This window comes from Gavialis gangeticus, unplaced genomic scaffold, assembly GCF_001723915.1.
Source record: "Gavialis gangeticus isolate Ggan-Ray unplaced genomic scaffold, GavGan_comp1, whole genome shotgun sequence".
Lineage (NCBI taxonomy): Eukaryota > Metazoa > Chordata > Crocodylia > Gavialidae > Gavialis > Gavialis gangeticus.
In genome coordinates, this window is record NW_017728998.1 from 31,676,576 (window position 1) to 31,701,976 (window position 25,401).

Below are 25,401 nucleotides of genomic sequence, written 5' to 3' on the forward strand. Positions count from 1 at the left end.
ATTCAGTTTCTCTTGTGAGAGTTGCTGGTCTACCAGGAGAAACCACAAGTATGCAGATGTTTCAGGCTCTTACTCCCAGAGCAGAAATGGCTACTCCAGGAGAAAAATAACTTGAATTAAGTCACTTCTAGGAGAGTTTCTCCTGGGAGAGGGACTGTCTACACATTCTCTTCTGGGAGATGCTGTAGCAGTCTTCAAGCATCCCAGCGTGCTTTTGCTCTTCTCCAACCTCCCGGGAGACATTCTGTCATTCACTGGACTCTACTGGAAGAGAACATACCCCTTCATGATTTCCTCATTAAGTAACAGGGAGACATGGGCTGACCCCTGGGCATTCTGTATCAGCCGGTCAGGGCTGCCTTGTGCGCTGCTGCCATGCTGAGATGCGTGTACAGAGTCCCCCTGGCTGCGCAATATCAGCACTGTTAAGCTGTTTGCTCCTCAGGGTCTCAGCATTTAAATGTGTGTTCAGGGGTCTCCAAGTAAGTTTTTCTACCAGAAAATCAACCCTGGGAGAGATCTTCCAGATAATCTGAACATGCGTATGCAGCCAGAACATAGTTTTGGTCAAACCATATTCAGTACAAGTTCACTATGAACTTTTATTGTAAGTAATGATTAAACGCAGCTACATCAAGGAGACAAACAAACATAGTGTATTTATGGATCCTTAAGAAATTATTGGAGTTTGTGTTTAGCTGAGAAAAGAGACCTGTGTATACCATTTTCCATGCACTTTGGAAAAGATTGGATCTTTTCAAAATCCTGTCTTTCAAAAATTCCAGAGTTGCAATCTGTAAAATCACATTTTAAAAACACACGCCAGTTTTGCATAATAGAATCGTAGAAAATTAGGGTTGGAAGGGACCTCAGGAGGTCACCTAGTCTCAACCCCCTGCTCACAACAGGACCATCCCCAACTAGACCATTTCAGGCAGGGCTTTGTTGAGGTAGGCCTTAAAAACCTCCAAGGACGGAGATTCCACCACCTGTCTAGGTACACGTTCCAGTGCTTCGCCACCCTCCTAGTGATAAAGGTTTTCCTAATATCCAACCTAAACTTCCCTTGCTGCAACTTGAGACCATTGCTGTTTGTTCTGTCATCTGCCACCACTGAGAATAGTCCAGCTCCATCCTCTTTGTAACCCCCCTTCAGGTAGTTAAAGGCTGCTGTCATATTCCCCCATCGTCTTCTTTTCCACAGAGTAAATAAACCCAGTTCTCCCAGCCTCTCCTCAGAAGTCATGTGCTCCAGCCCCCTAGCCATTTTTGTTGCCCTCTGCTGGACTCTAACTTGTCCACATCCTTTCTGTAGTGGTGTGCCCAAAGCTGGACACTACTCCAGATATGGCCTCAGCAGTGCAGAATAGAGGGGAATAATTACTTTCCTCAGTCCACTGGCAACGCTTCTACTAATGCAGCCCAGTGTGCCGTTAGCCTTCTTGGTAACAAGGGCACATTGTTGATTCATACCCAGCTTATTGTCCCCTGTAACCCCCAGGTGCTTTTCTGCAGAGCTGCTGCTTAGCCAGTTGGTTCCAAGCCTGTACTGGTGCATGGGATTGTTCCATCCCAAGTGCAGGACCTTACTGCACCTCATAAGATTTCTTTTGACCCAGTCCTCCAATTTGTCTAGGTCACTGAATCCTAGTCCTATCCTTCAGCGTATCTGCTACTCCCCCCAGCTTGATGTCATCCGCAAACTTGCTGAGGGTGCACTTCATCCCACCTTCCAGATGATTAATGAAGATATTGAACAAATCTGGTCCCAGGGCCAAACCTTGGGACACTCCACTTGATACTGGCTGCCAACTAGACGTTGAGCCATTGATCACTACTTGTTGAGCCTGATGATCCAGCCATCTTTCTGTGCATGTTGCACTCCATTCATCCAGCCCGTACTTCCTTAGCTTGCCCGCAGGAATGCTGTGGGAGACTGTATCAGCAGCCTTGCTAAAGTTAAGGCATGTCACGTCCATTGCTTTTCCTGCATCCACAGAGCCAGTTATCTCCTCATAAAAGGGAATCGGGTTAGTTAGGTATGACTTGTTCTTCGTGAATCTATGCTGACTGTTCCTGATCACCTTCTTTTCCTCTAAGTGCTTAAAATGGATTCCTTGAGGACCTCCGTGATTTTTTCTTGGGACCGAGGTGAGGCTGACTGGTCTGTAGTCCCCTGGATCCTCCTTCTCTTGCTTCAAGATGGGTACTATATTTGCCCTTTTCAGTCATCCAGGACCTCCCCCATTTGCCATGATTTTTCAAAGATAACGGCCAGTGGCTTGGCAATCATATCAGCCAACTCCCTTAGCATGGACTTGTACGCGTCCAGCTTTTTGAAATAGTCTCTAAACTGTCCTTTCACCACTGAGGTCTACTCATTTTTTCCCCAAACTGTGCTGCCTGGTGCGATAGTCTGGGAGCTGACCTTGTGTGTGAAGACTTAGGTGAAAAAGGCATTGAGGATCAGCCTTTTTCTCCTCATGTATCACTTAGGCTCTCTCTCCCATTCACTAAGGGACTCGTACATTCCCTGACCTTCCTCTCATTGCTAACTTACAGAAACCCTTCTTGTTACCCTTCATGTCCCTTGCCAACTTCAACTCCAGCTGCACTTTGGTCTTACTGATTTCATCCCTGCATGCCCAAGCAATACTCTTCCCTAGTTGTGTGTCCAAGCTTCCACTTCTTGTAAGCTTCCTTTTGTGTTTAAGTTCACTGGAGTGTTCTCTGATAAGCTGGTCACCTGCTATATTTGCTATTCTTTCTGCACATTTGGGATAGTTTGTCCCTGCACCCTCAGTAAGGTTTCAGTAGAATACAACTAGCTCTCCTAGACTCCTTTCCCCTTCAGACTGGCCTTCCGGGGAATCCTGCCCATCGGGTCATAAAAGCACAAAAAGTAATTGAACTAGTAATTTTTTTCCTCGCTATTTTCACCTGGTTTTCTAATGTTTTTCTCTTTAGACAGTGTAAACTAAATTTGAACTTAAATATGAATCACTTTTTATAAAGAGATTTTTTTTTTCCCATTTAAAAATTTAAATTGGGGGTTTACAATGGAAAAGCTAATAAAGCTGTTGAAGTCGTTTCATATACTTGCATTAGAAATATATGTATTTATTTTAATTATGCTATTTGAAATCTACTTACTGACACAAATATTTGTAGGTCTAGTGGCTGATTGTAGTAATAATACAATCCCGCAATCGGCCACTAGACCTACAAATATTTGTTCAATTAGTTACATGTTTAAATTACTATATCATAAACCTTTTTGTTCATAACGTGCAGTTCAGGAATATCAACTACCTATAGAGGGTTGCAGTAGTCAAACTTTAATAAACAATACGCCTTTTAGGCAACTTCAGAATTTTTTTAATTAAATAATGTTTTTTGTGTTTCAGGTGCAGATATTTGGAAGTTTTAAAACTGGTTTATATTTACCAACAAGGTTAGTAGTTTTTTCTGTATCTCTATTGCAGTAGGGTTTCAGGGTCTTATGTTCTGTCCATTTATCTTCCGTCTCCTCATGCTGGAGTAATATGCATGCTGATTTAGGAAAATAGTCGGGTATTGAGCAGATATTCCACCCAAGGAAGTTCTGATTTTTTTTAAATCTCACTATCAGACACAATCATTGCATATATTTTGTATTAAAATATATTCTGAATATACGTTGGCTGCCTGCCTGCCTTATTTTTTTTGCTGTAGCACTTCCCTACTTTGTTCAGGAGAATTTAGGTGCTTAGTATAGTTATAAAATAACATTTTAGGTTAACATGATAAGCTATGGATCTTTTGATCTACTTTGTTACCCATTCACAGGCATCAAACTTCCTTTTGATTCATGTTTTTTCTTTAATTTCTAGTTGCAAGGTTCAGTGGCCTAGATCTGAGGTTCTCATGTTAAGCACTCGCTGCTGACTGCTTTTGATTCTGTTATTCTAAAAGAGAATCTTTGAACATCCTGTTACACATGCTAGTGTCAAGGGTTTAGTTAGATCAGGGCTGTCCAGCTTCTAACCCCTGGGAGCTTCCCACCATTCAGGCCACAGAGGTCTGCCATGTGGTGCTCCCTCCAACCCACTGCTGAATGATGCATCTGCATAGGTATCCCTCACATCTGTACCACTTGGGCACGGGAGAACGACTTCCCTCCCCAGCTGCAGCACGTGCCCATGTGGGCCACCACCACTGCAGTGCACAGCCCCAATTTTTTCTGTCCTGCCTCACAGCCCAAACTGGTTCAGTGCCCCATAGTGTTGCCCTGCCCCCTGGGGCAAAATCAGGAAGAGGAGGAGGCCTGGAGTGTCTGTTCGCTGTTGCAGCCAGAGCAAAAAGGGGAACAGTGGCCAGGTGAGAGCCCAAGGGCTGCACATTAATCCCTCATGGGCCCCGTGCAGCCAATGGGCCACCAGTTGGACAGCCCTGAATTGGATGATTGGTCATCTGGTAGGGTCTCTTGTGCTGTCCTGAAAATCATATGTACTCTCAGTATGTTAAGTGTCCTGTCTATTCTTGTCTAAACCCAGAAAAAAGTTGCTGATGTTTAGCATTGCAACAGGTTTAATGCAGGTTTAGACACAAATGTAGACTGAGACAAGAGTGGTGGTTACCACTTCAGGAAGCCTTTTTTAAAACTCAGTCCGAGAATATCCTTTCTGAAACGTACTGAACGTGGTCTGTCCTGGTCAGCTAAATGGCATGCAGTTAAAACTGGTGCTGAACTTGCCTGTTGCTATTGCTTATTGTTAGCCATACGTAATTTGTCTAGTGTGAATATATTCTCTTTTTACAAATGGTAAGTTTCCTAATGGAGTTTTAGTGAATGAACGAAATCATAGAATTTATATATTTTCTTTTTTCTGCCTCATTGGAAAGCAGACCTGAAGTTACAAACTAAAAGGAAGTTTAGAATAAAAGTGTACCCTGATGTCTTCAAAGGGTTTGAATAAGCTTTCATTTAAGGGAAAAAAGAAAGCAAGGAATATTATGGTCTCCTCCCATAGTTTGCATTAATACAGACAACTTTTTAATTTTATGCTATTGGAATCCCCACCAGTTTAATTGTTGGGAGCCTGTGATTCCCTTTATATGTCTTAACCTTGCTGATGCTGAACCTTGCTGCTCTTTCCAAACACCTGAAACTCAATGCAATAGTGGGCAGTTACCAATTATTCAATCAGTAGATTAATCTGTTCCTCTCTAGGCACACACCAGAGAATCTCTCCCAGCAAGCCCAATATACAGCTCAGACTGGACTCCTGTAGATCTCCCCTATTTTATGTCTGAAAATATTTTAATTGATAATTCTGTTTAGGGCTTGCTACCTTCAACTTCAAAGGCAAAATTTGGAGACTTAATTAAGACATGTTAAATAACTAAATACTTACTAAATATATATGTATTTTTTTTTCAAATTTTGTAACTGTATATTCAATGACTAGGTCTGCAATCTCTTGGTTAAGACTCCCATCCTGGGGATGCCCCAGTGGCATTGCTGGGTAGCCAGTTTGATGCAAAGTAGGACTGAAATAGAAACATGAGAAAACAAATTATTTCATAGTAGAAGTCAATTAAGAGGCAAAAGTTTCACGCTTTAGAAATTATTCTGATTTATTCACTAAGGCTAAGTACAAACAGTCAAAAAGCCTGAAGCTGAATCGATTCAATCTTCACAGGTTAGTCTAAACTGTGTAGATTTAACGGATAAGCAAGTGAACAGACGTTCAGTTTTGATTCTGGAAATACAGCCACATGCCTCCAGTGGCCCAGGCCAGAAGCTGGGAGGTGGTAGAGCACGCCTCCTTGTTGGGCTGGACCAGACAGCTTGGGCCAGGGCTGGCTTGCCCACTGCACGATAGGTAGTGTTTGTGGGGAAGGTGCAAAGCATCCTGGGATTCTGGGGGACTATGAGTTAACTCGAATCTGGAGGGGATTTAGGATAGAAATTCAATTTTACCTAAACCAATGAAGTCTGGTACTACATCCATCCAGGTTTAATTAAACTGGCTTCAGCCATGTTGAAAGCGGTGTATGTGCACTGAATTTCTGTTGCGTTACAGTTTTGAACTGTTTCTAATCACTTATACTGGTTTATGTGCAACTTCTGTTCCTAGCCTAAATTAACTGTTAAAGGTCTGAGCTGTTTTCATACTTTAAACTTTACTTTTTGTCACAATTAGCATTATCAAAGTATCGGATGGTTGCTTCCCATCTGATTTTAAAATATATAACAATTGTTCCTTGTAATCCGAAATGTCTTGTATTATTTTGAAGTTTTTCTTTCTTTTGTTCAAGGGAATTTATAGAGGAACCAATGCTCATGTATGCCACTGAAATGTAACATTAAAAAACAAAAAAGCAAAAAACTGGCATTCATGTATATTTTAAATTGACTATCTTTGCAATTTTTTTTTTTTCCAATTTCAGTGATATTGACTTAGTTGTGTTTGGGAAATGGGAAACATTACCTCTTTGGACCCTGGAAGAAGCTCTCAGAAAGCACAATGTAGCGGATGAAAATTCAGTGAAGGTTTTAGACAAAGCAACTGTAAGTTGTTTGTTTGTTTTTTGGGTCCCCCAGTTTAATGTTTTTAAAGAGAATTTCTAATTTGGCAAATGTCCTTTGGAAAATGTTTTTATCCAACATACATTACTTTGCGTACATTCAAAGTCAAATTTGTTTACTTATTAATACATAATACAATTTTATTACTACTGAAGAGTCAACCAGGCTGTGGCTTATAGCAGTAATTATATCAGCTACCCTAGTTATAAGTGTACTTATAATGATTCTGAATTAATTTTTGTAGGGGTTGGAAAGGTGATAATATTTAAATAGACAAATTCTATCCTGGATGAGAAACTTGTGCTCAGGTTTTTTAATACATAAATAATTCACTCAGTGAAACTCATTCCTGACCTCTTTTTGAAGCATCATTCATGTCTGTATATATTCTTTCCAGTCATTGATAGATTTCCTGAGATTTGTATTTTCTCTTGAAAATATTTTCTGAAACCAAAGGTCTTTATTTCTTAATCATTGTCTCCCTCTGGTGTTTTCCTCACTAGAAATGATACTATTTTGACTTTGCAATTACATGTTAGGTAGCCTTCATAAATATTACTATATTATATGTAGTAGATTTTAAATTAAAAATACTTTGTGTTTGAGTGAAACATAAATCATTTAAAGGTATGGGCAAAAAGGAAGTGAGATCTTATTAATTCAGTGCTCTTGTGATCTTACTGTCTTGCTTTGTTTGTTTGTTGTCCCCCCCTTCCCCCTCAGTCTTCCCTCTGCAAATCTGGAAGACAGTTTGTTTGCTAGTGCAGCTATCTGTAAACCATATTGTGGTATTTAAGTTCAGTAGATCTTGGAAAATAGATTACAGTTGAGATCCCTGTACATTAACTTTAACTTCATCTCTTTCCTTTGTCAGGTACCGATTATTAAACTGACAGATTCCTTCACTGAAGTAAAGGTCGATATCAGCTTTAATGTACAGAATGGGGTTAAAGCAGCCCAACTCATCAAAGATTTTATCAAGGTTAGATAATACTTATAGTAGAACCTTTTGAATTATATTTCAATTCACTTTATAATAAGAATGGAGTCAAAGCAAAATGTAAAATCAGGTGTTCAAACACTCTACTCTTTTATTCTTTGTTAGTGTGATAGCCAAACAAAGGGGCACAAAAAAAGCAAAAAGTATGTTGCTACCTGAAAATTCTGGAATGAAGTATTCATGGAAAGTGTACATCTAGAAATATAATCAAGATGATTCATTAGCATTAATACTGAATATATGTTCCCTAGTACCTTGGCAGTTCAAGGCTGTGATAAGGCTGTGGGTTGGTGCAGAATGTTGTAATTAATTTCAGACCTGTGTATTAGTAAGCAGGATATTCATTATTTAATGGCTACTTTTAGATGAATTCCCGTAGCTTAAAAAGTGCTGTTAACAAATTTGCTATTAATGACTCTGTCATAGGTTATCTTTGCATGGTATTGCATAACATAGTTTAATTGTCAAGACAAACAAGAAATGAGTTAATATGTAGAATCTAATTGTTAGGTTTTAATAGCCTTTTTTTTTTTTTTGTTAAAACTTTGCAGTCTTTTTGAACTTTCTTTTCTCTTCTCCTAGTGAAACATTTAGATGTACATAGTAAATTCCTTGGTAAAACCGGCAGTAAAAATCTGCTCGTTTGATAGGGCACAGCAGTGCCTTTAAATCTAAGGGAATGCTGAGGTGTACTCCTCTAGTGGCAACTCCGACCTCTTTGTTTACTCAAAGCCAAATGGGTCAGTAGGTGAGCTAGCAAGTGAGGTCAGTAGCTGTACAAGACGGATCAAACTATGTAGTCCAGTTAACTTGATATAAAGCAGTGACTGAACGTATTTGTGACTTAATCCCCAGTCTTCCTTTAAAATCTGACCTTCCGCCTGCTGTGCATTCTTTAGCACTAGGACCATGCCCAGGAGCCTTTTGTACTGATAGTTATCCATAAATATTACAATACCAAAATGAGGTGCAGATCTCTAAATGTTTGACTTCCCTCGGTACATGCTGTGTGATCTTGTCTACTGTATTTTGTCAAATACAAGATGACGCTGAGTATAATATGACCCTATTCTATATTTTCCCTATTCTATACATTTTCCATTCTATATATGAAACATTTATAAAGTTGTTATAATATTCCAGGTGTGTACAGTCTAATTACTGGAGTGTTGTCCTGAATCCATCCCCTTCCCACTGCTACAGTAGGGAAAATGGTGGCTGCAGGGAGTCAAGTGGCTCCCTTGTCCTCTGCCCTGCATAAGTTCTTACCCCTGCAGCCTTCCCCCTCACCCTCCTCCACTGTCAGACCCTGCTCAGGCTCTGTTCCCTCCTCAAACACAATGTGGAAGCAAGCTACATGTGACAGTGAGGAGGGGCAGCAAAACAGAGGAGGGCAGAAACTGCACAGGGTAGGGGTTTTCAACCTTTTTTGGTTGTGTACTCCCAGAAGCAGGGAGTCCCTTAGCAGCTTGTTGAGTGGAGGGGGTGGGGGGTCCTTCGCATGCACAGTGGTGAAACCAGAAGTGCCCCCGCTTCTTTGCACTGCTTCCGCATACCCCCTGGGGCCTTCTCAAGTTACCCCCAGGAGTATGTGTACCCCTGGTTGACAACCCCGAAATGACCAATCAGAGTACTCTGGACAGACAGGATGAGCCTATTATTATTATAATAGATGGGGCTTTTTTCCCATGCTGATTGGGAGAGTAAAAAACCTAGTCTTATTTCAAGTAAATACAGTATGTCTTTGACTTCTAGAAATGTAAGTGTCATGCGTGCAACATACCACTAGTTACAACGACAAAGCCTACATAGGTACTAGAACAGGGGTGGGCAAAATATGGCCTGTGGGGCCCCTAAAAAATTTACTAAATTAAGACTCATTTGCCCCCAGCTGCCTGTCAAAGCTGACAGGAGCTAGGGGCAGTAGGACCCAGAGGAAGCCTTCAGCAGGCTTGAGCAACTCAACCCTGCCCCACCCCACTCCACCCCACTCCCAGCCAGCTTCCTGCTTTTCTGCCCCTGCCCTGCTCCAGCACCACCTGGCTGTGGCTCCCAGCACCATCACCGGACCACAGAGCACGGGACTGTGCTGGTACAGGGAGGAGGGGTGTGTGTGTGTTCATACGGTGAGTCCCACACACGCACCCCACCATATACACCACCGCTCGCATTGCCATACACAAACCCCAGCCTTTGTCCCCCCACACACAGTCCCCCACAGACTCTGTATCCACATACACCTACCCACATGCTCCCTCACTCCATGTATTCACCCCCCACAATATACAAGACTAAAACTTCATTTTAAGCTATTGTGCAGTTGCCTCTATGTACACTACACAAACGCATATAAATCAGGACAAAAATATTTTTTGAAACCAAATTAATGAATGTTCTAGATGTTCACGTTTTAGAATACAATTTGGTATTTTTCTGGTTCAAACACGAAACCCTTGCTGAAAGGAGCAAAATCCCTTGCTGAAAGGAGTACTTTCAGGGGATGCTTCTGGTGGCAAAGGTCAGGGGTTATGGGGCGGAACAAGATGGTGACGGGGGGGCCCTCGAGGCGGGGCTACCCATGCAGCCCTCGACAGCTTGCGAAAACTCGGTAAGCGGCCCTCTGCCCAAAATAATTGCCCAGCCCCTGTACTAGAACTAAGGGTACCAGAAATGGAGTTTATCTGCCTAGTTTGGCACCCAGAGCTATATTTAATGAAATAAATCCCCTGGGTCTGCTTGGCATTGTTCAGCTCCTCTGAAGGTGGCATCCTGACAGAGATGAAACAGGAAAAATAAAATGAGCCCTTCTCCCAATAGTTTCTACTTGGTTTCTGTGACCAATCTGTAAGTTGAAGCAGGAAAAGGAGATTTTAGGAGTTAGGACATCATTTCACTCTCTATGAGAGACATGAATGGGACAGGGTCCAGACTCTGATTTCTACCTATGGGTCTTACCTTTTGGTGTGCAGACATGGCATCACCAGCCACTAGAGAAATATCAAACTGTGTTTTTGAGACTCAGACTACGGGGAAGCCTTTCATGCAGGAATGAATAACCTAACCCAGCAAGGCTGCCTAGAATGATGAAAGTGCCTCAGCATGGTGAAATTTACAGGAATTAGAATATTCAGTGTTAGTAATGATCAAAAGCAACATGCTCATATTCTGATTGCTCCATCTTTCCAGATGAAACTATTAACCCCTTACAACTGTTAATTGTTGAAGACTGTAGGACCCTTCATGACCTCTTGAAATGAATGACAGACAGTAGGGGTTGAGACACCTGGCATGTTTGCTATGAACTAAGTTAACCCCACTCCAGAGTAGAAGTAGAGTGGACAAATTTTGTCCAGCCTTACACAAATGTAAATCACTCTACTCCAGAGTAACGTTACCCTTCAAAGTGAGGCGTGCCGATTGTAGGAAGTTAGATTGGGAGAATTGGTTGTGTGCTTCCCCCACCCCCATGCTGCAAGGTAGCAGTGCAGGGAATGCCTGTGTGTGTGGTGTGTAGCGCTGCAGACAGATCTGGAGCACCACATGCTGCAGGTCCATGCTCATCTGGATGCGGCTAAGATGTCCAAAGATCATTGGTAGGCCTCTGCCTCTTTCTTAGTCACTTATTTCCTTTGGTCATTGTGTACAAGGACATACATTCTGAAAACAACTGAGAAAGCCCTTCCAAAATAAATAAGGTATTCTTACAACCATTCTTTTCAGGAGCTCCTTGTAGCTGTAGCATATGAGAAAATAAAATACTGCTCTCAGGAACTGATTTAAAAAAAAAAAAAAAAACTTATTTAGAAGGAAACTTCTACTCTCCCCACATTTGCCAGACCTTGCTAATGAAGTACAAATGACTCCAGTGAGACAATCTTCCAGTTCATGGACAGACTTGCAGTTCTTAAGAGAGAAACTCAGAAATAATAATTTAAAATGCTATGATGGGATTACCAAAAGTTGTAAATGTCAGACACCACTGTCAGGACAGTAACTGCTTCTGCCACTGGGCATAGATTGTTGTGGCTGCAATCACTGAGGTCTCAAATCCTGTATGGGCACAGTTGTCATTTGAAGGTCATGATCTTTTAATGCCAAAACAGAGTTTAAATGACTTGAGGGTACTCTTCCACTTCCTTGAAAGAAAGTAGATCTCACTTTTAGTTTTATAGGAAAGTCTTTGAGTTTTTATTTAAATAGGATTCCTCATAACCATGTACTTGGTATGCTGCCAGCAAGACAATGAGAGTAGGTCCCATGTGGACAAATACTTGATAAAAGAACGGCTACTCATTTTGCAGAAATTGTTGTTTTCTTTTGTAGTGTTTTTTGCTTTTATGGATCCTACAACCCAGTATTGCTTTTCTGCCACTGTAGAGTCTGTTAGCACTGGCATTCTGGATTTGATGAAAAAACAGAGGTTGTTTCCTCTGGATAATGTGTACAAGGACATGGAGGGTGCTGGCATCGTTCCAACAGATATCTTGAGTGGGTTTCATGTGCATAAAACCTCTTGAAGAGCTAGTTAATACAAGTTTAGTAGTTCTTTAGAAAACAATTTGTGGACTTAATTTTTCAGAAAGAGGCCCTTCATTAGGAACGCTCACAGGTGTAACTGTGTCGGATCTTGGCTTCAGTGTCTAGCAACTGAAGAATGCAACTCTTGTGAAGTGTCTTCTATCGGTTGCATTGATATGCCTTTAGTTTTCCTTGAAAAGTTGTAAGAAAAGCAGATACGTGTTTGGTTCAACCAGGACCAACTCAGTTTCTCTTTAAATTTACTCCATAGCAACAGTACTGTGGAGTAGATCGAGGGAAACTTTGTAGTAATCATAGGGAGCAGGGTTACCCTCACCCCTTTCTTCTGCCCTTTGACATCCCTTAGAAGATGTCCAGGGAAACTTGCAGACCACTGTTCTCCATTTCAATGTAAAAATAACTTTGTCCATAAGCAAAGGAATATAAAGATATCTGATGTCACTTCGACTTGCTGTGTTTAGTATGGTAATATCAAGTAAAGATATGGGTGTCTTGCGATTTAGGCACAACCATCTTCACTGTGGCTTGTGCAGCAAATGAATGCATAACGTTTAGCCAAAAACCCTTGTTTTCTTTTTCAGAAATATCCTGTATTACCATATCTGGTTTTAGTATTGAAACAGTTCCTGTTACAGAGGGACCTTAATGAAGTATTCACAGGTGGAATTGGTTCATATAGTCTTTTTTTAATGGCTGTCAGCTTTCTTCAGGTGAGTTAACTAAAATTGTCAATGCTGTTATGTCAGAAAGTTTTCTCCTGCTTGTGAAATTTCAGTGTTTAATGCCACGTCTATAGGAAGTTTCAGTGTTTAATAACATGTCTGTAGGCCAAATTCTGCCCTCATTGTTTACATTTGATTGTTGCGTGTGTAATTGGGGCCAAATTCTGCCCTCATAGTTAGAATTTAGTTAAGATTTTCGGACAGAATTTTTAAACATTGGAATCCAGATTGTGGAATGAGAGCCATTTGCTTTGGAGGACTTAAAGAGTGAAAGTAGTTAAATATATATATTTATTTATTAATATGTGAAACTTGCTGATCTGGCCTATATTATTTAAAATGGCACTTGAGGGATCTACTGTAAAGGCACTCAAAGTAACTGAGTGCTTTTTAATATGCTGGTAGCATTTTCAGAATATCAGACTGAAGGTAATTGGCTGTTCTTCAGTGTAAAATGTTGATTAAACTCTAGGTGAACCCTGATCAATAGTGGTACAGCGGACAACACATTGTCCCACTTCAGCAGACCAACTTCAGAAATGAGTTTGTACCTTCCATAGGCTCATAGAAAATTAGGGTTGGAAGGGATCTCTGGAGGTCATCTAGTCCAATCCCCTGCTGAAAGCAAGACCATCTCCAACTAGATCATCTCAACCAAGGCTTTGTTCAGCCAGGTTTTAAAAAAAGCTCCACGGGTAGAGAGTCCACAACCTTTCTGGGTAGCCTGTTCCAGTGTTGTCCTACCTTCCAAGTGAGAAAATTCTTCTGAATATCTAATCTAAACTTCTGTTGCTGCAACTTGTGACGACTGCTCCTTGTTCTGTCATCTGTCACCACTGAGAACAGTCCAGCTCCATCCTCTTTCAACCACCCTTTCAGGTAGCTAAAGGCTGTTTTTAAACCCCCTCTGTCTTCTCTTCTCTAGACTAAATAAGCCCAGCTCCTTCAGCCTTTCTTCATACGTCATGTGCCCCAGACCCCTCACTGTTTTCGTTGCCCTCACTGGGCTTCTTCCAGTTTGTTCATGCCCTTTCTGTAGTGGGAGGCGCAAAACTCCAGTACTCCAGATGTGGCCTCAGTAGTGCTCAATAGAGGGGGGTGATCACTTCCCTTGACCTGCTGGTAACACTCCTGCCAATTCAGCCCAGTATGGCGTTAGCCTTCTTGACAACAAGGGCACACTACTGGCTCATATTCAGCTTATTCTCCACTGTAACACCCAGGTCCTTTTTTGCAGAGCTGCTGCCCAGCCAGTCAGCTCCCAGCCTGTACTGGTCCATGGGATTGTTCCATTTTAAGTGTAGCACTTTGCACTTGTCCTTGTTGAACTTCATGAGGTTCCTTTTGGGCCACTCCTCCAATATGTCTAGGTCACTCTGGATCCTAGCCCTATCCTCCAGCGTATCTACTACTCCCCCCAGCTTGTTGTCATCCACAAACTTGCTGGGGGTGCACTCTGTGCCATCTTCTTGGTCATTAATGAAGATATTGAACAAAACCAGTCCCAGGACTGACTCCTGGGGCACTCCTATTGATACTAGTTGCCAACTAGACATTGAGCCATTGATTACTACCTTCTGAGCCCAATGCTCCAGCCAGTTTTCTATCAACCTTATAGTCCATTCATCCAGCCCATTCTTCCATAGCTTGCCTGTGAGAATGTTGTGGGAGACTGTATCAAAAGCCTTGCTAAAATCAAGGTATACCATATCCATACAGCAAGTCACCTCATCATAGATGGCACTCGGGTTGGTTAGGCATGACTTGGCCTTGGTGAATCGATGCTGACTGTTCCTAATATCTTCTTCTCTTCAAAGTGCTTAGAAATGGATTCCTTGAGGATCTGCTGTATGATTTTTCCAGGGACTGGGCTGAAGCTGACTGGTCTGTAGTTCCCTGGATCCTCCTTTTTCCCTTTCTTAAACATGGGCACTATGCTTGCCCTCTTCCAATCATCCTGGACCTCTCCCAATTTGCCATCAGTTTTCAAAGATGATGACCAGTGGCTCTGCAGTCGCATCAGCCAACTCCCTCAGCACCCTCAGGTGCAGTCTGTCCAGCCCCATGGACTTGTACATGTCCAGCTTTTCTAAACAGTCCCTAACCTGTTCTTTTCCTCTGTTGACTGCTTACCTCCTCCCGAAACTGTTCTGCCCTGTGCAGTAGTTTGGGAGCTGACCTTGCCTGTGAAGACTGAGGTGAAAGGCATTGAGTACTTCAGCCTTTTCAGCATCCTCTATCACTAAGGTGCCTCCCACGTTCAGTAAGGGACCCACACTTTCGCTAATCCTCCTCTTGTTATTAACATATTTGTAGAAACCCTTCTTGTTACCTTTCATATCCCTTGCCAGCTGCAACTCCAATTGCACTTCGGCCTTCCTGACTTCGTCCCTGCATGCCTGAGCAATACTCTTATACTCCTCCCTAGTTGTTTTGTCCAAGTTTCCACTTATAAGTTTATTTTTGTGATTTAGTTTACTGAGGAGTTTCCTGCTCAGCCAAGCTGGTCTTCTGCCATACTTGCATGTCACTCCCACAAATAAAATGAGAAAATGAATTTATTAAATTAGAACATGATACCTATTTGGGTGGGATTTTGGCATTGCTATCTTACCATATTTACTTGAATCAGACCCATTGACTTCTACCTAGAGTATACTCACAAGGTTACAAGTTTAAATGCCATTTTTTCCTCACGTTGACAAAATCCACATTTAAATGTATGGTTTAAATCCATAAGTACTGTTCACATGGGTCAGTAGCCATGCATCTTGCTTCAAACCCATCAGTTAAAAGGCTGAAGTAGTGGTCAAATTAGATTATCATTACAGCTCATAGCAGAACTAAAATGTAAAGAGAAATTTTGTATTCAGCTATGTAACATCTGCAAAACTATTTTATCACGTTCTGACCTTAACACAGCTATTGGAGTGGTGCTTTTGTTGCTTTTCTGTATTATGACCCCAAGATCCTAGCATTGGAAGCACTTAGAATTTGCAGATAGTCTCTTCTTTTAATCACTTATCTTCCCCCTCTATCTCGTGTACTGTGCTGTACTTTTTCAGTTATACACAACATGTGCAGGTATCTAGGATAATCTTGTACTAATGTTTTCATGATGTTAGTGGCTTCAGTTAGCAATGTAGTGCTTGGGAACACAGCAGTGCGTTGTGATATTCCTAGAAACCCCAAGATGGCATTATGGCACTAATTTTCTAAGTTTGCATTTTTATTCCTTTAAAAGTAGTACACAGCTCTGATTTACTTTTCTTTTTCTTGTCCCATTTTTTTAAGCACGGAGAAAATATTCGTACATTGCATTTACATTGGAGAAGCTTTGGTTTTCCACAGCTCAGTCACTTTAATCAGATGGAACAAAAACATATTATCATCAAATGTGAGAAATTTCATGTTTGAACAAACAACTTCATATCCATGACTTCAAAGCACTAAAATGTGTCAGTATGGAACATATCATTCCTACAGATACAATGAGAAAATGAATATGTTCAATTAGAACAAGATCCACTGCAGGTCCAGCTCCAGCCTTGGACCCAGGTCAGGGCCAGAGTTGGAGTCATTGCAGCTGCCTGTCTCCCACAACTTCTACCTGCCCCTCCTTCCCCTGCTGCTTAGTGTCAGGCTCCATTCCCTCCTGGCATACAGAACACATGGAAGTTTTGGTCTCTGCCCAGCCACACAGCTCCTTAAATTCAGAGTTTGATGTAGGTAAATGTGGTAATAGCACTTACAAATTTCAATGCTTTTATAGTTCTTTCAGTTATGATTACAGTATATACTGTAAGCATGAGTATGTGGCAGTGTTTTTTGCTTTCTTGGTCTTGGATTAGTTATGTGCAATCACCCGTGTTAATTTCTAGAAGATTTATTTTTACAGTGATAAAATGTTTTAGCAGTAATTGTGTAATGCATACATTCCTTTTACCACCTACATCTCAACTTTTTTTTTATAAAATGCTTGCTTTAGCAGTGCATGGAGGGGTGTCTTCAAACACATGCATTGCACACACATGACCAGGATTAAGTCTGTTCACAGATTTGGAATCCTACAGGAGTGAGAGAGAAGTCAACTAAAAGAGTATTTGCTGGCAATCAGCAAATGAGCCTCAGTCAGGTATTGTAGCTTAACTCACAAAACATAGAATTCTAAAGCTAGCCCCAAAGGAGTCAAATGGGAAAAGTAACTTTAAGAACAGCTCCACTTTTTAAAACTCTCTTCATTCAATTTTTGAAGATTCTAGGCATCCTTCTTTCAAGAAAACGCAATCTACTTCAACCCAGTTTTCCCTTTTTTGGTCATGAAAGGCATATTTAATTTGGGAAACAGACTGATATCCTCTGAAGTTTTATATGCTGTCTACAAAATTACTTGAGCCACTTTTTCACACTTTGGGACTTGTACACAACAGTGTACAGGCCACACTTAGATAGTTGTCTAGACTAAATTATATTTGTATTAGAAACACAAGTCTGTGGTATAGGATTTTTTGCACAATCTGCTGGAATATTAGGGTGTTTATGCTTCACAAGGGCATTATGAGTTAATTCATGGTAAGGCAGTGTTTAACATGTTAACAGCTTAAATCTAGGCAGATTGCATCTGAAAGGAACATAAAGAAATTTGAAAGTGGGACTCTTTAAGAAAAGGTGAAACAAGGTTATTTTTCCTTTTCTTTTAAATAGCTACATCCCAGGGAAGATGCCTGCATACCGGGTGCCAACTATGGTGTTCTTTTAATAGAATTTTTTGAATTATATGGTCGCCATTTCAATTACCTAAAGACTGGAATCCGAATAAAGGATGGTGGCTCATATGTAGCAAAAGATGAAGTGCAGAAGAGTATGCTGGATGGGTATAGACCTTCAATGCTATATATTGAAGACCCGCTACAACCAGGTATTGTATCTTAACATGAAACATCAAAATCTAAAGCTAACCCAAAGGAGTCAAATGGGAAAAGTAACTTTAAAAACAGCTCCTTTTTCAAACTCTTTTCATTCAGTTTTTTAAGAATTGTGTACTGCATATTCCAAATGAGACTAATCCTTATTTCAGGTGAACAAAATGAGCAGTCTGTCATCTGTGACTGCAATGTAGACATTCCTGTAGAAGTGCTTGTGCCACTAGTTCACAAAGATCCTTGCCAGTGGCTGGGCTATGATGCCTGCTGGCTCCTTAAGTACCCTGGGGTGCAAACTGTCAGGACCAGCTGACTTCAAGGTGTCCAGCCTCTCAAGGTGTTTCTTACAAGGTCTACACCGATATTGGGTATAAATTCACCCTCACCCTGGCCATCCTGCATAGTGTTAGGCAGGGTAGTCCCTTTGGCCTGGTGAAAAACCAATGCAAAAAAACCCATTAAGCCGGTTGGCTTTTTCCTGGGTGTCAGTTGTCCCATTTGATTTAGTGGGGGTCCAACATTACCCTTGCTTTTCTTCCAACTCCCCACATATCTGAAAAAGCACTTTGTGTTGTCAATGATGCATGTAGCCAGTTAGAGTTTGGTTGCAGCCTTGGCTTTCCTGGCTTGCTCCCTACAGGTCTGGACCAGTGCAGAATACGCCTCCTTTGTGGTGATTCTCGTCTTCCACCCTTTATAAGCCTCTCTCTTCAGACACAGGATGTCCACGAGTTCCCTGCTGAGCCAAGGGGTTTGCTGTCCCCTTTTGTTACCTTTCCTCTGAGATGGGATGGACATCCCTTGTGCTTACAGGATCACTTCCTTAAGGAGCAACCACTCATCCTGAATTCCCTTCTCTGTTGAGTCATGGTCCTTTTAGGGCCTCGACAGCAAGCCTCCTGAGTTTATTAAAATCAGCTTCCCTGAAGTCGAGGGCATCTGCACTGCTGACTGACTTGCCAGCTTTTTGGTGGATAGTGAAAGTGATCAGCTCGCAGTCACAGTCTCCCAGCTTTCTTTTGATTCTTAGGTCACTGACTAGATCATCCCCTTCGGCAAGTACCAGGTCTAGCAGCGCTTTACCTCTTGTCAGTGCATAGACTTCTTGAGTCAGGTAGAGCTGGTCCATGCACGTGAGGAAGCTTTGTGACCGCTGGGATTCAGCCCAGTGCTCTTCCCATGAGATGTCTGGGTAGTTGAAGTCTCCCATGACAACCATGGACCAGGAGTGTGCAGCCTCAGCCAGTTCCTTGGCGAATTCCTGGTCAAGCTCTTGTTCCTGATTAGGTGGTCTGTAGTAGACTCCTACCATTGTGTTCCCTGTGCCATGTTCCCCACGTACTTTAACCCAGAGCGTCTCCAGTCCTCCCTGGGTGCCCGTGTCAACTTGCAGAGACGTGTAGCTTTCCTTGACAGAGAGAGCTACACCCCCACCCCTTTTTTCCACACAGTCTCTCCTGTACAGGGTATAGCCATCTATACCTGTGGGCCAGTCATAGGTAGAGTCCTACCAGATTTCTATTATCCCTGTGAGATCGTACTCATTCTTGTTTAGGAGGAGGACCAGTTCCTCCTCTTTGTTCCCTAAGCTCCTGGCATTGATGTACAGGCACGTGAGTGTCCCATTGGAAGCCCTAGGCTTCCTTGCACTCCCAGGAGGCCACCGTTCCAGGGCTGGGGTAGGAGTGGAGTCCCTTGAGTGCCCTAACTTGCTGGTTTTGCAGAAGTTGCCTAGTGGGCTTGCTTTGGTGGTTGCCCACCCATCCCCCAGCAGGCTTAGTTTAAAGCCTGGTCAAGCAGGTCAGCCACTCTGGCTGAAAAGAGCTTTTTCTCCAGTGAAGTGAGGTGGAGGCCATCTCTTCCCAGGAGACCACTGCCTCTCACCAAAGAGCGGACTGTGATCAGGGAAGCCAAAGCCTTCGTAATGACACCAGCCACAGTCTTCGGTTGACTACCTCAATCCGTCTCTCTCTCCTCAGCTCGTGACCCATAACTGGGAGGATCGAGGAAGAGACCACGTTGTGCCCCCAACCCCCTAAGCCCCACTTCCAAAGCCCTGTAGCCACTCATGACACGGCCAGGATTGCTCCGACCTGTGTCATTCGTGCCCACATGGATAAGGAGCATAGGGTAGTGGTCAGAAGGCTGGATAAGCTTTGGGATCCTCTCCGCAGCAGACCTTCTGGGCTAAGGGGTCGGGGTGGCAGAATGCTCCCTCAGGAGGGAGTCTCCAACAATGACCACGCCGTGTTTCATCTTGGGGAGAGCAGGGGTGGTAACTGTGAGTGTTCCTCCCTTATCTGCAGAAGCTGGCAGCTCTGCAGACTCTATTGGGGCTGCAAGAGGTTCATACCCGATAGCAGGTACTTACAGCCACAGTCCAGTGGGGTGAGTAGGTGAAGTTTATTTTGTTAGCACTGGACCTGGAGTCAGGAGAGAAAACATTTAGATATGCCTATGGCATCCCATTTGATTCTGTAAATGGACATATACTTGGCAGTTTTGATATCTGTGATCACAAAATTGGTATTTTGTTTATAGGATTCTATTTTAATATAATTGATATTTTATAATAAATCATATTTATTCATCATGATAGAAAGATTTAATTGGTATACTCTAAAATCTTAGGATCCCACTCAAACTGAAATGTTGTGTAGCTCTATATGGCATTTCATGCTCTATAAAATATGTACTTTTTCATGTGTTGCAGTTTTGACTAGTGCATGATTATTATGTATTTATTTTAAGGTAATGATGTTGGGAGGAGTTCATATGGTGCCATGCAAGTGAAACAGGCCTTTGATTATGCATATGTTGTTTTGAGCCATGCTGTATCGCCAATAGCTAAATATTATCCCAACAATGAAACTGAAAGGTAAAACTTTTTTTAAAATTAAGTCACACCATATTTACATGCATTCTTACGTATTTAAAATCTGAAACTGACCAGGTTTTGCTTCTTTTCTTTTTTTCTTTCACAGTATATTAGGTAGAATAATTAGAGTAACACAAGAAGTGGCCACATACAGAGATTGGATATCAAAGCAGTGGGGAATTCAGAGTAGAACAGAGTCTTCATGTAATGGTAAGATTTGGCTATGTTGCTTTTGATTCAGATAAGGTAATGGCAGAGGTCTAAATATGAACATTCAACATTGCATCTAATTCTCTGGCAAACTGTTAGCATAATCTAGAGGGAAAATTTGGATTTGAGTAGCTATGGAAAAAAAAGCGTTAACACTAATCTTTATTCTGGTGTCACTGATTTTGCCTGGTAACAAACCCAGAAAGAGCACTGACACCCAAGGGGACACTTTTGTAAAGCTTCTGTTTAAAACAGTTCTAAAAATTATCACTGTATGTTTCTCTACTGTTGTGTTTGAAGTGTACATTGTTGTAAAATGAATACACACAATACAGTCACTTTTAAAGTACTCCATACTTTAAGGACAGTAACAAACCTTGACTTATTTTTATTTTTTTGTTTCTCTGCTGAACTTCTGAAGTGTTTCCTGATCTGAAATTAAACATGTCTTTGATCTCAACTAGCTAAGAATGTATCTGTGAGCATGATACAAAAGGGATTGACTTCCCTGGAGAGAGTAAATATCAGAAACAGAACAATACTTGAATAATAATCATAATTCCTTATAGACTTTTTATTACTAAAGGGAATAGATCATGGGGGAGATATCCAAGTATATGAAGACTATTCGAAGCAATCTTTCTAGTCCTGGACAGATGTAACATCTAAAGCCCTTCAAACATGCACATGTGCACTTGCACAGCCTCAGCAACCTCGAGAGCTAGAAAATCCTTTGCATGTCTCTGCCACAGGGTCTTCCAGTTCTGGCAGGGAGTGCAGGGCCTCCAGTCTCCTGTTTTCCACTGGGAGGTGCACAGTTGTCCTCAACCTTCTCTGGAGTCTGCAAGAAACTGTTCTCTGCCCCCAGCCACAGGATTCTCCTCTGGCTGGAGAGCACTTGCTGTATACCCTCATTGATTTTTTTTTTTTTTTTTTTTTTCTTTTGGAAGCACCCTGGCAGTAGGTTACAGCAGAAGGCTGCATGTCTGTCCCTGCCTGAAGCATTCCAAATTGGAGTGAAATTTGGAGCACTTGAAATGTATGTCTGTCCATGGCCTCTGTTTATTTTAACCTTCTAATTGTTAAGGATGACTGTAGGATTGGTTTTTGAACCTCTGCTTTGTTATATTTTCTGCCATGGTTAATGACTTAATGTCAAACAGAACTCCAGTGCTCTGTTTTGTGGCTAGAGATCATCACTTAGATGAGTTGAATAGTATATACTCTAAAATGCATTGAAACTTTGTAATGTCTAAAAATTGAGAAATAATTGGCCATCTTTACACTTGACCAGAATTTAAAGTTTGCCTTAGTGGGTGGACTCCAGTAGCCTCTGTCTTGATTGCAAGACTGCTTGTGGCACCTTCTCTTCTTTTTAATCTGTAAATAAGCATGGTAAAGATATGCCAGCTGGCTGTAGCAGTTGGATCCCTCAAGCTTCATGGTACTACTTAATTGTTATTGTATGTACATAACATTAGTTATGTATATGAACATTCATAACTAGAAAATGAACTTGTAGATCTACTGGAAACCAAGCTCAGTATATGCTGAGGGCATTCATAAAAGGGCCACAGAGGAATATTTCTCCTAAAAATCTGTCTTTTTGAATAGAAGTATAGCACTGTGTTCCTAGGAATAAGCAAATTTGGGCAACCTGGTTCCTTTTACATATAAAACAGTAAATCTTACTTATAAGAAACGTAACAAGGAAGTTCATGCTGGGATTCTTCTTGGTTTTGTTCCAAGATTGGCTGTTTCTCTGCTCTTAAACCTTTTTACCACATTTGCCAGAACACAAGGCCACATTATTTAGAAGATCTGCAACCAGCAATTCCCATTTAGGAACCCAAATTAAGTAGCCAAAGGCATAGGTAGGAAGTTAAAAAGCATTTCTGTGGTCTGTTCTCTTTTGACGTCTTATGTGTATTTTTAAATTCGGTATAGTATGGTAGTTTATTTCATCACACTCCACAATGGACTTCTTGAGTATTAGGTCTGATCCTAAGTTGCTACATCTGGGAGAAGTCTATAGGTTTTGCTGGGACTACTCTGAAAAATACTGTGCTGTGTATACAAAATGTAGAGTTTATTAGAAATGAACAGTTTCCTTTCTTTTTATGTTTTTAAATATTATTTTGCAGGTAATGGGGTAACCTTGATAGTAGATACTCAACAGTTGGACAAGTGTAACAATAATATTTCTGAAGAGAAAGAAGCACTAGGTAAATCTCGAAGTAAAACTTCAGAAACGCTCAGTAAACATTCTTCAAACTCGTCATCAGGTCCATTGTCTTCCTCCTCTTCCACATTATCCAGTTCTAGTGATGTAGTAAGTATTAAAGTTCTTATTTTGAAACTTGATCAGAATTTTTTTCTCCCTCTTTGTATATGTGTATAATATACATTAGACAAATTATGATGGTTCCAATAATTACATACAGAAGCCAGATTTGCATTGGGGTTATTTTTCTTACAAATCCAATGTGCATTAATTGATTTGTCAAAATTAAACTCATATGATGGCCCACTGCATTCCTATATGAAGTAAAGTGTAAGCACATTCTTTGCCCCTGTCTCCTGAATAATGCATGCATTTCAAAGGGCTGATACGATTTAAATAAAATTCCCAAAATAAATTGCCATGAACATGTATTTAAATAGGTTTTTAAAAAAAATCTGGTTTAATAAAGGCATTTTAAAAGACTTCAAACAGTCAGGACTGTGCATTGATGAATTTGATGGAATTCTAGATTGAAAATGGCTTTATCTGGTGGGACCAACATATTTACTCCTTAACCTTTGTTTACTTTAGTTTTATTCTGAGAACATAAGCTGTCTAATACCTTTGTCTTCTTGAAGGATTCTGATGGAACACCATGCAAAACGTCTAAACAGCTGAGTTGTCGTCAGTCTACCACAAACCGAGTGGGGTCACAAGATGTATCGCTGGAATCTTCCCAATCAGTTGGAAAAATGCAAAACAGTCAAACGGCTAATACATCTAGCAGCATGAACAAATCTCAGGTTTGGAACTGTTCTAAAAAACATAAATATTTTAAACTATTTTAATAGGATACATGCTTATGAAAGTATGGAGACATTCTATGGAAGAACAGCTGATCTTGAAAAGGATTTTTTTTCCCTGATTATTTTTCTAGTGTAACAGAATATGCAGGCTTTTTCTTGAGGCATTCCAGGATCATTAATTATTCTAGGGTCATTTTGTTCCTTCTCGGTCCCTTCTGGGACTGGTTGTTGTTCAGTGATTTTTATACCCGTTAAACTGATTACATAGACTCTTTTATAAGTTGTTCTGGGAAATTTTAGATGTAGAAGACGTGTGCAGTTGAATTATCCACTTCCTTTTAGTGAAGGGTACATAGTACAATTCTTACTACAAAATAAAGTATGTGGTCCTGTCACTCTTGAAGTGTGTTATGTAAAGGCTAGCGATCAGCATTCTATTTCTTTCATTACTGAGGTTGCTGAAGTGAAAGCCTTTTAGCACAAGAAGTTAGATGTAGATATAATTCTTCCCTTAATTTTGAGATCCTTTTAAATACAATACCTCCTCAAATTAGTGTTTAAGGGTTTGTTTTTGTTTTTTTTTAACCAGAACTCAAATGCTGTAATTGGCATATGTTGTTTGTAATGCATGTTGATTAGGTTCTTTTTGTTTTGCAGCATGGATCTGCAAGGTTATTCCGCTCTTCTTCCAACAAAGGCTTCCAAGGTCCAACAAACTCAAGCCATGGTACCTCAGTGACAAACAAACAACATCAAGGCAGCAAATCACATAATCAGTATTTCCATGGCAAAAAGAGGAAACACAAGAGGGACGCAGCCCTTTCAGACCTTTGTAGATAGTTGCCTATTTAATGACTGTTCTTCTGTGTGCAATGATCTCATGCTACAGGATAGTTTGATAGTGACTCCTTGGATATCTTCCGGAGCTTCAGACTGTTGATTAGCAACTGCATTTTTTTTCCCAGCTCGCCACGGAACGGATCATGAAGATTGATCACTGCAAAAAAGAGGAAAAAATGGCTGCTCATTTGATAAGTCATATGCTACAACAGGGTCATTTAGGATATAAAGCTTGAATGTAAAATAAATATATTTCCCATCAGCTCATGCTGACCTGTAGGGGTAGTTTTCAGTGTGTTTAGGGGGTGGTATCAAACAAAACAAAACAAAACAAAAAAAAAAAACCAAAAAACCCAAAAAAAGATGAAAAATTGTATTTTTGAGGGAAGCCCTGCCTTTAAAGGTGAAAGTAATTTGTGCATGATTTTTTATTATTTTTGCATATATTTACCATTTTATTGTGTATATATAGATGACCACATAGGAAAACTGACATTTGTAATAGTGGATTTGTTAATACTTTTTACATAACATTATTGTTTAAATTGTAAACAGAATTTTTTTCTCAGGATTAGTTTCGAGAATAATCTAAATTGTCATCTTAACATCTGTGTAAAGATACATTACTAGCTATATTGTTCAGAATTGTTTTTTTTTTTTTTTTTTTTTTTTTTTTTAAAAAATTT

General features: G+C 40.8%; 1 protein-coding gene across 1 annotated transcript in view; it reads left to right on the forward strand.

Moving 5' to 3' along the window:
* PAPD5 (poly(A) RNA polymerase D5, non-canonical) overlaps window positions 1–25,056 on the forward strand; it is a 73,113-nt gene extending 48,057 nt beyond the window's left edge. Inside the window, exons 3-12 of the mRNA XM_019505688.1 lie at window positions 3,408–3,454; window positions 6,436–6,556; window positions 7,449–7,556; window positions 12,695–12,823; window positions 17,540–17,753; window positions 20,509–20,635; window positions 20,742–20,845; window positions 22,990–23,177; window positions 23,708–23,872; window positions 24,533–25,056. Coding sequence (XP_019361233.1) covers window positions 3,408–3,454; window positions 6,436–6,556; window positions 7,449–7,556; window positions 12,695–12,823; window positions 17,540–17,753; window positions 20,509–20,635; window positions 20,742–20,845; window positions 22,990–23,177; window positions 23,708–23,872; window positions 24,533–24,715 — 1,386 coding nt within the window. The 3' untranslated portion in view covers window positions 24,716–25,056. The remainder of the gene's footprint in view (window positions 1–3,407; window positions 3,455–6,435; window positions 6,557–7,448; window positions 7,557–12,694; window positions 12,824–17,539; window positions 17,754–20,508; window positions 20,636–20,741; window positions 20,846–22,989; window positions 23,178–23,707; window positions 23,873–24,532) is intronic.
* The last annotated feature ends 345 nt before the right edge of the window (window positions 25,057–25,401 follow it).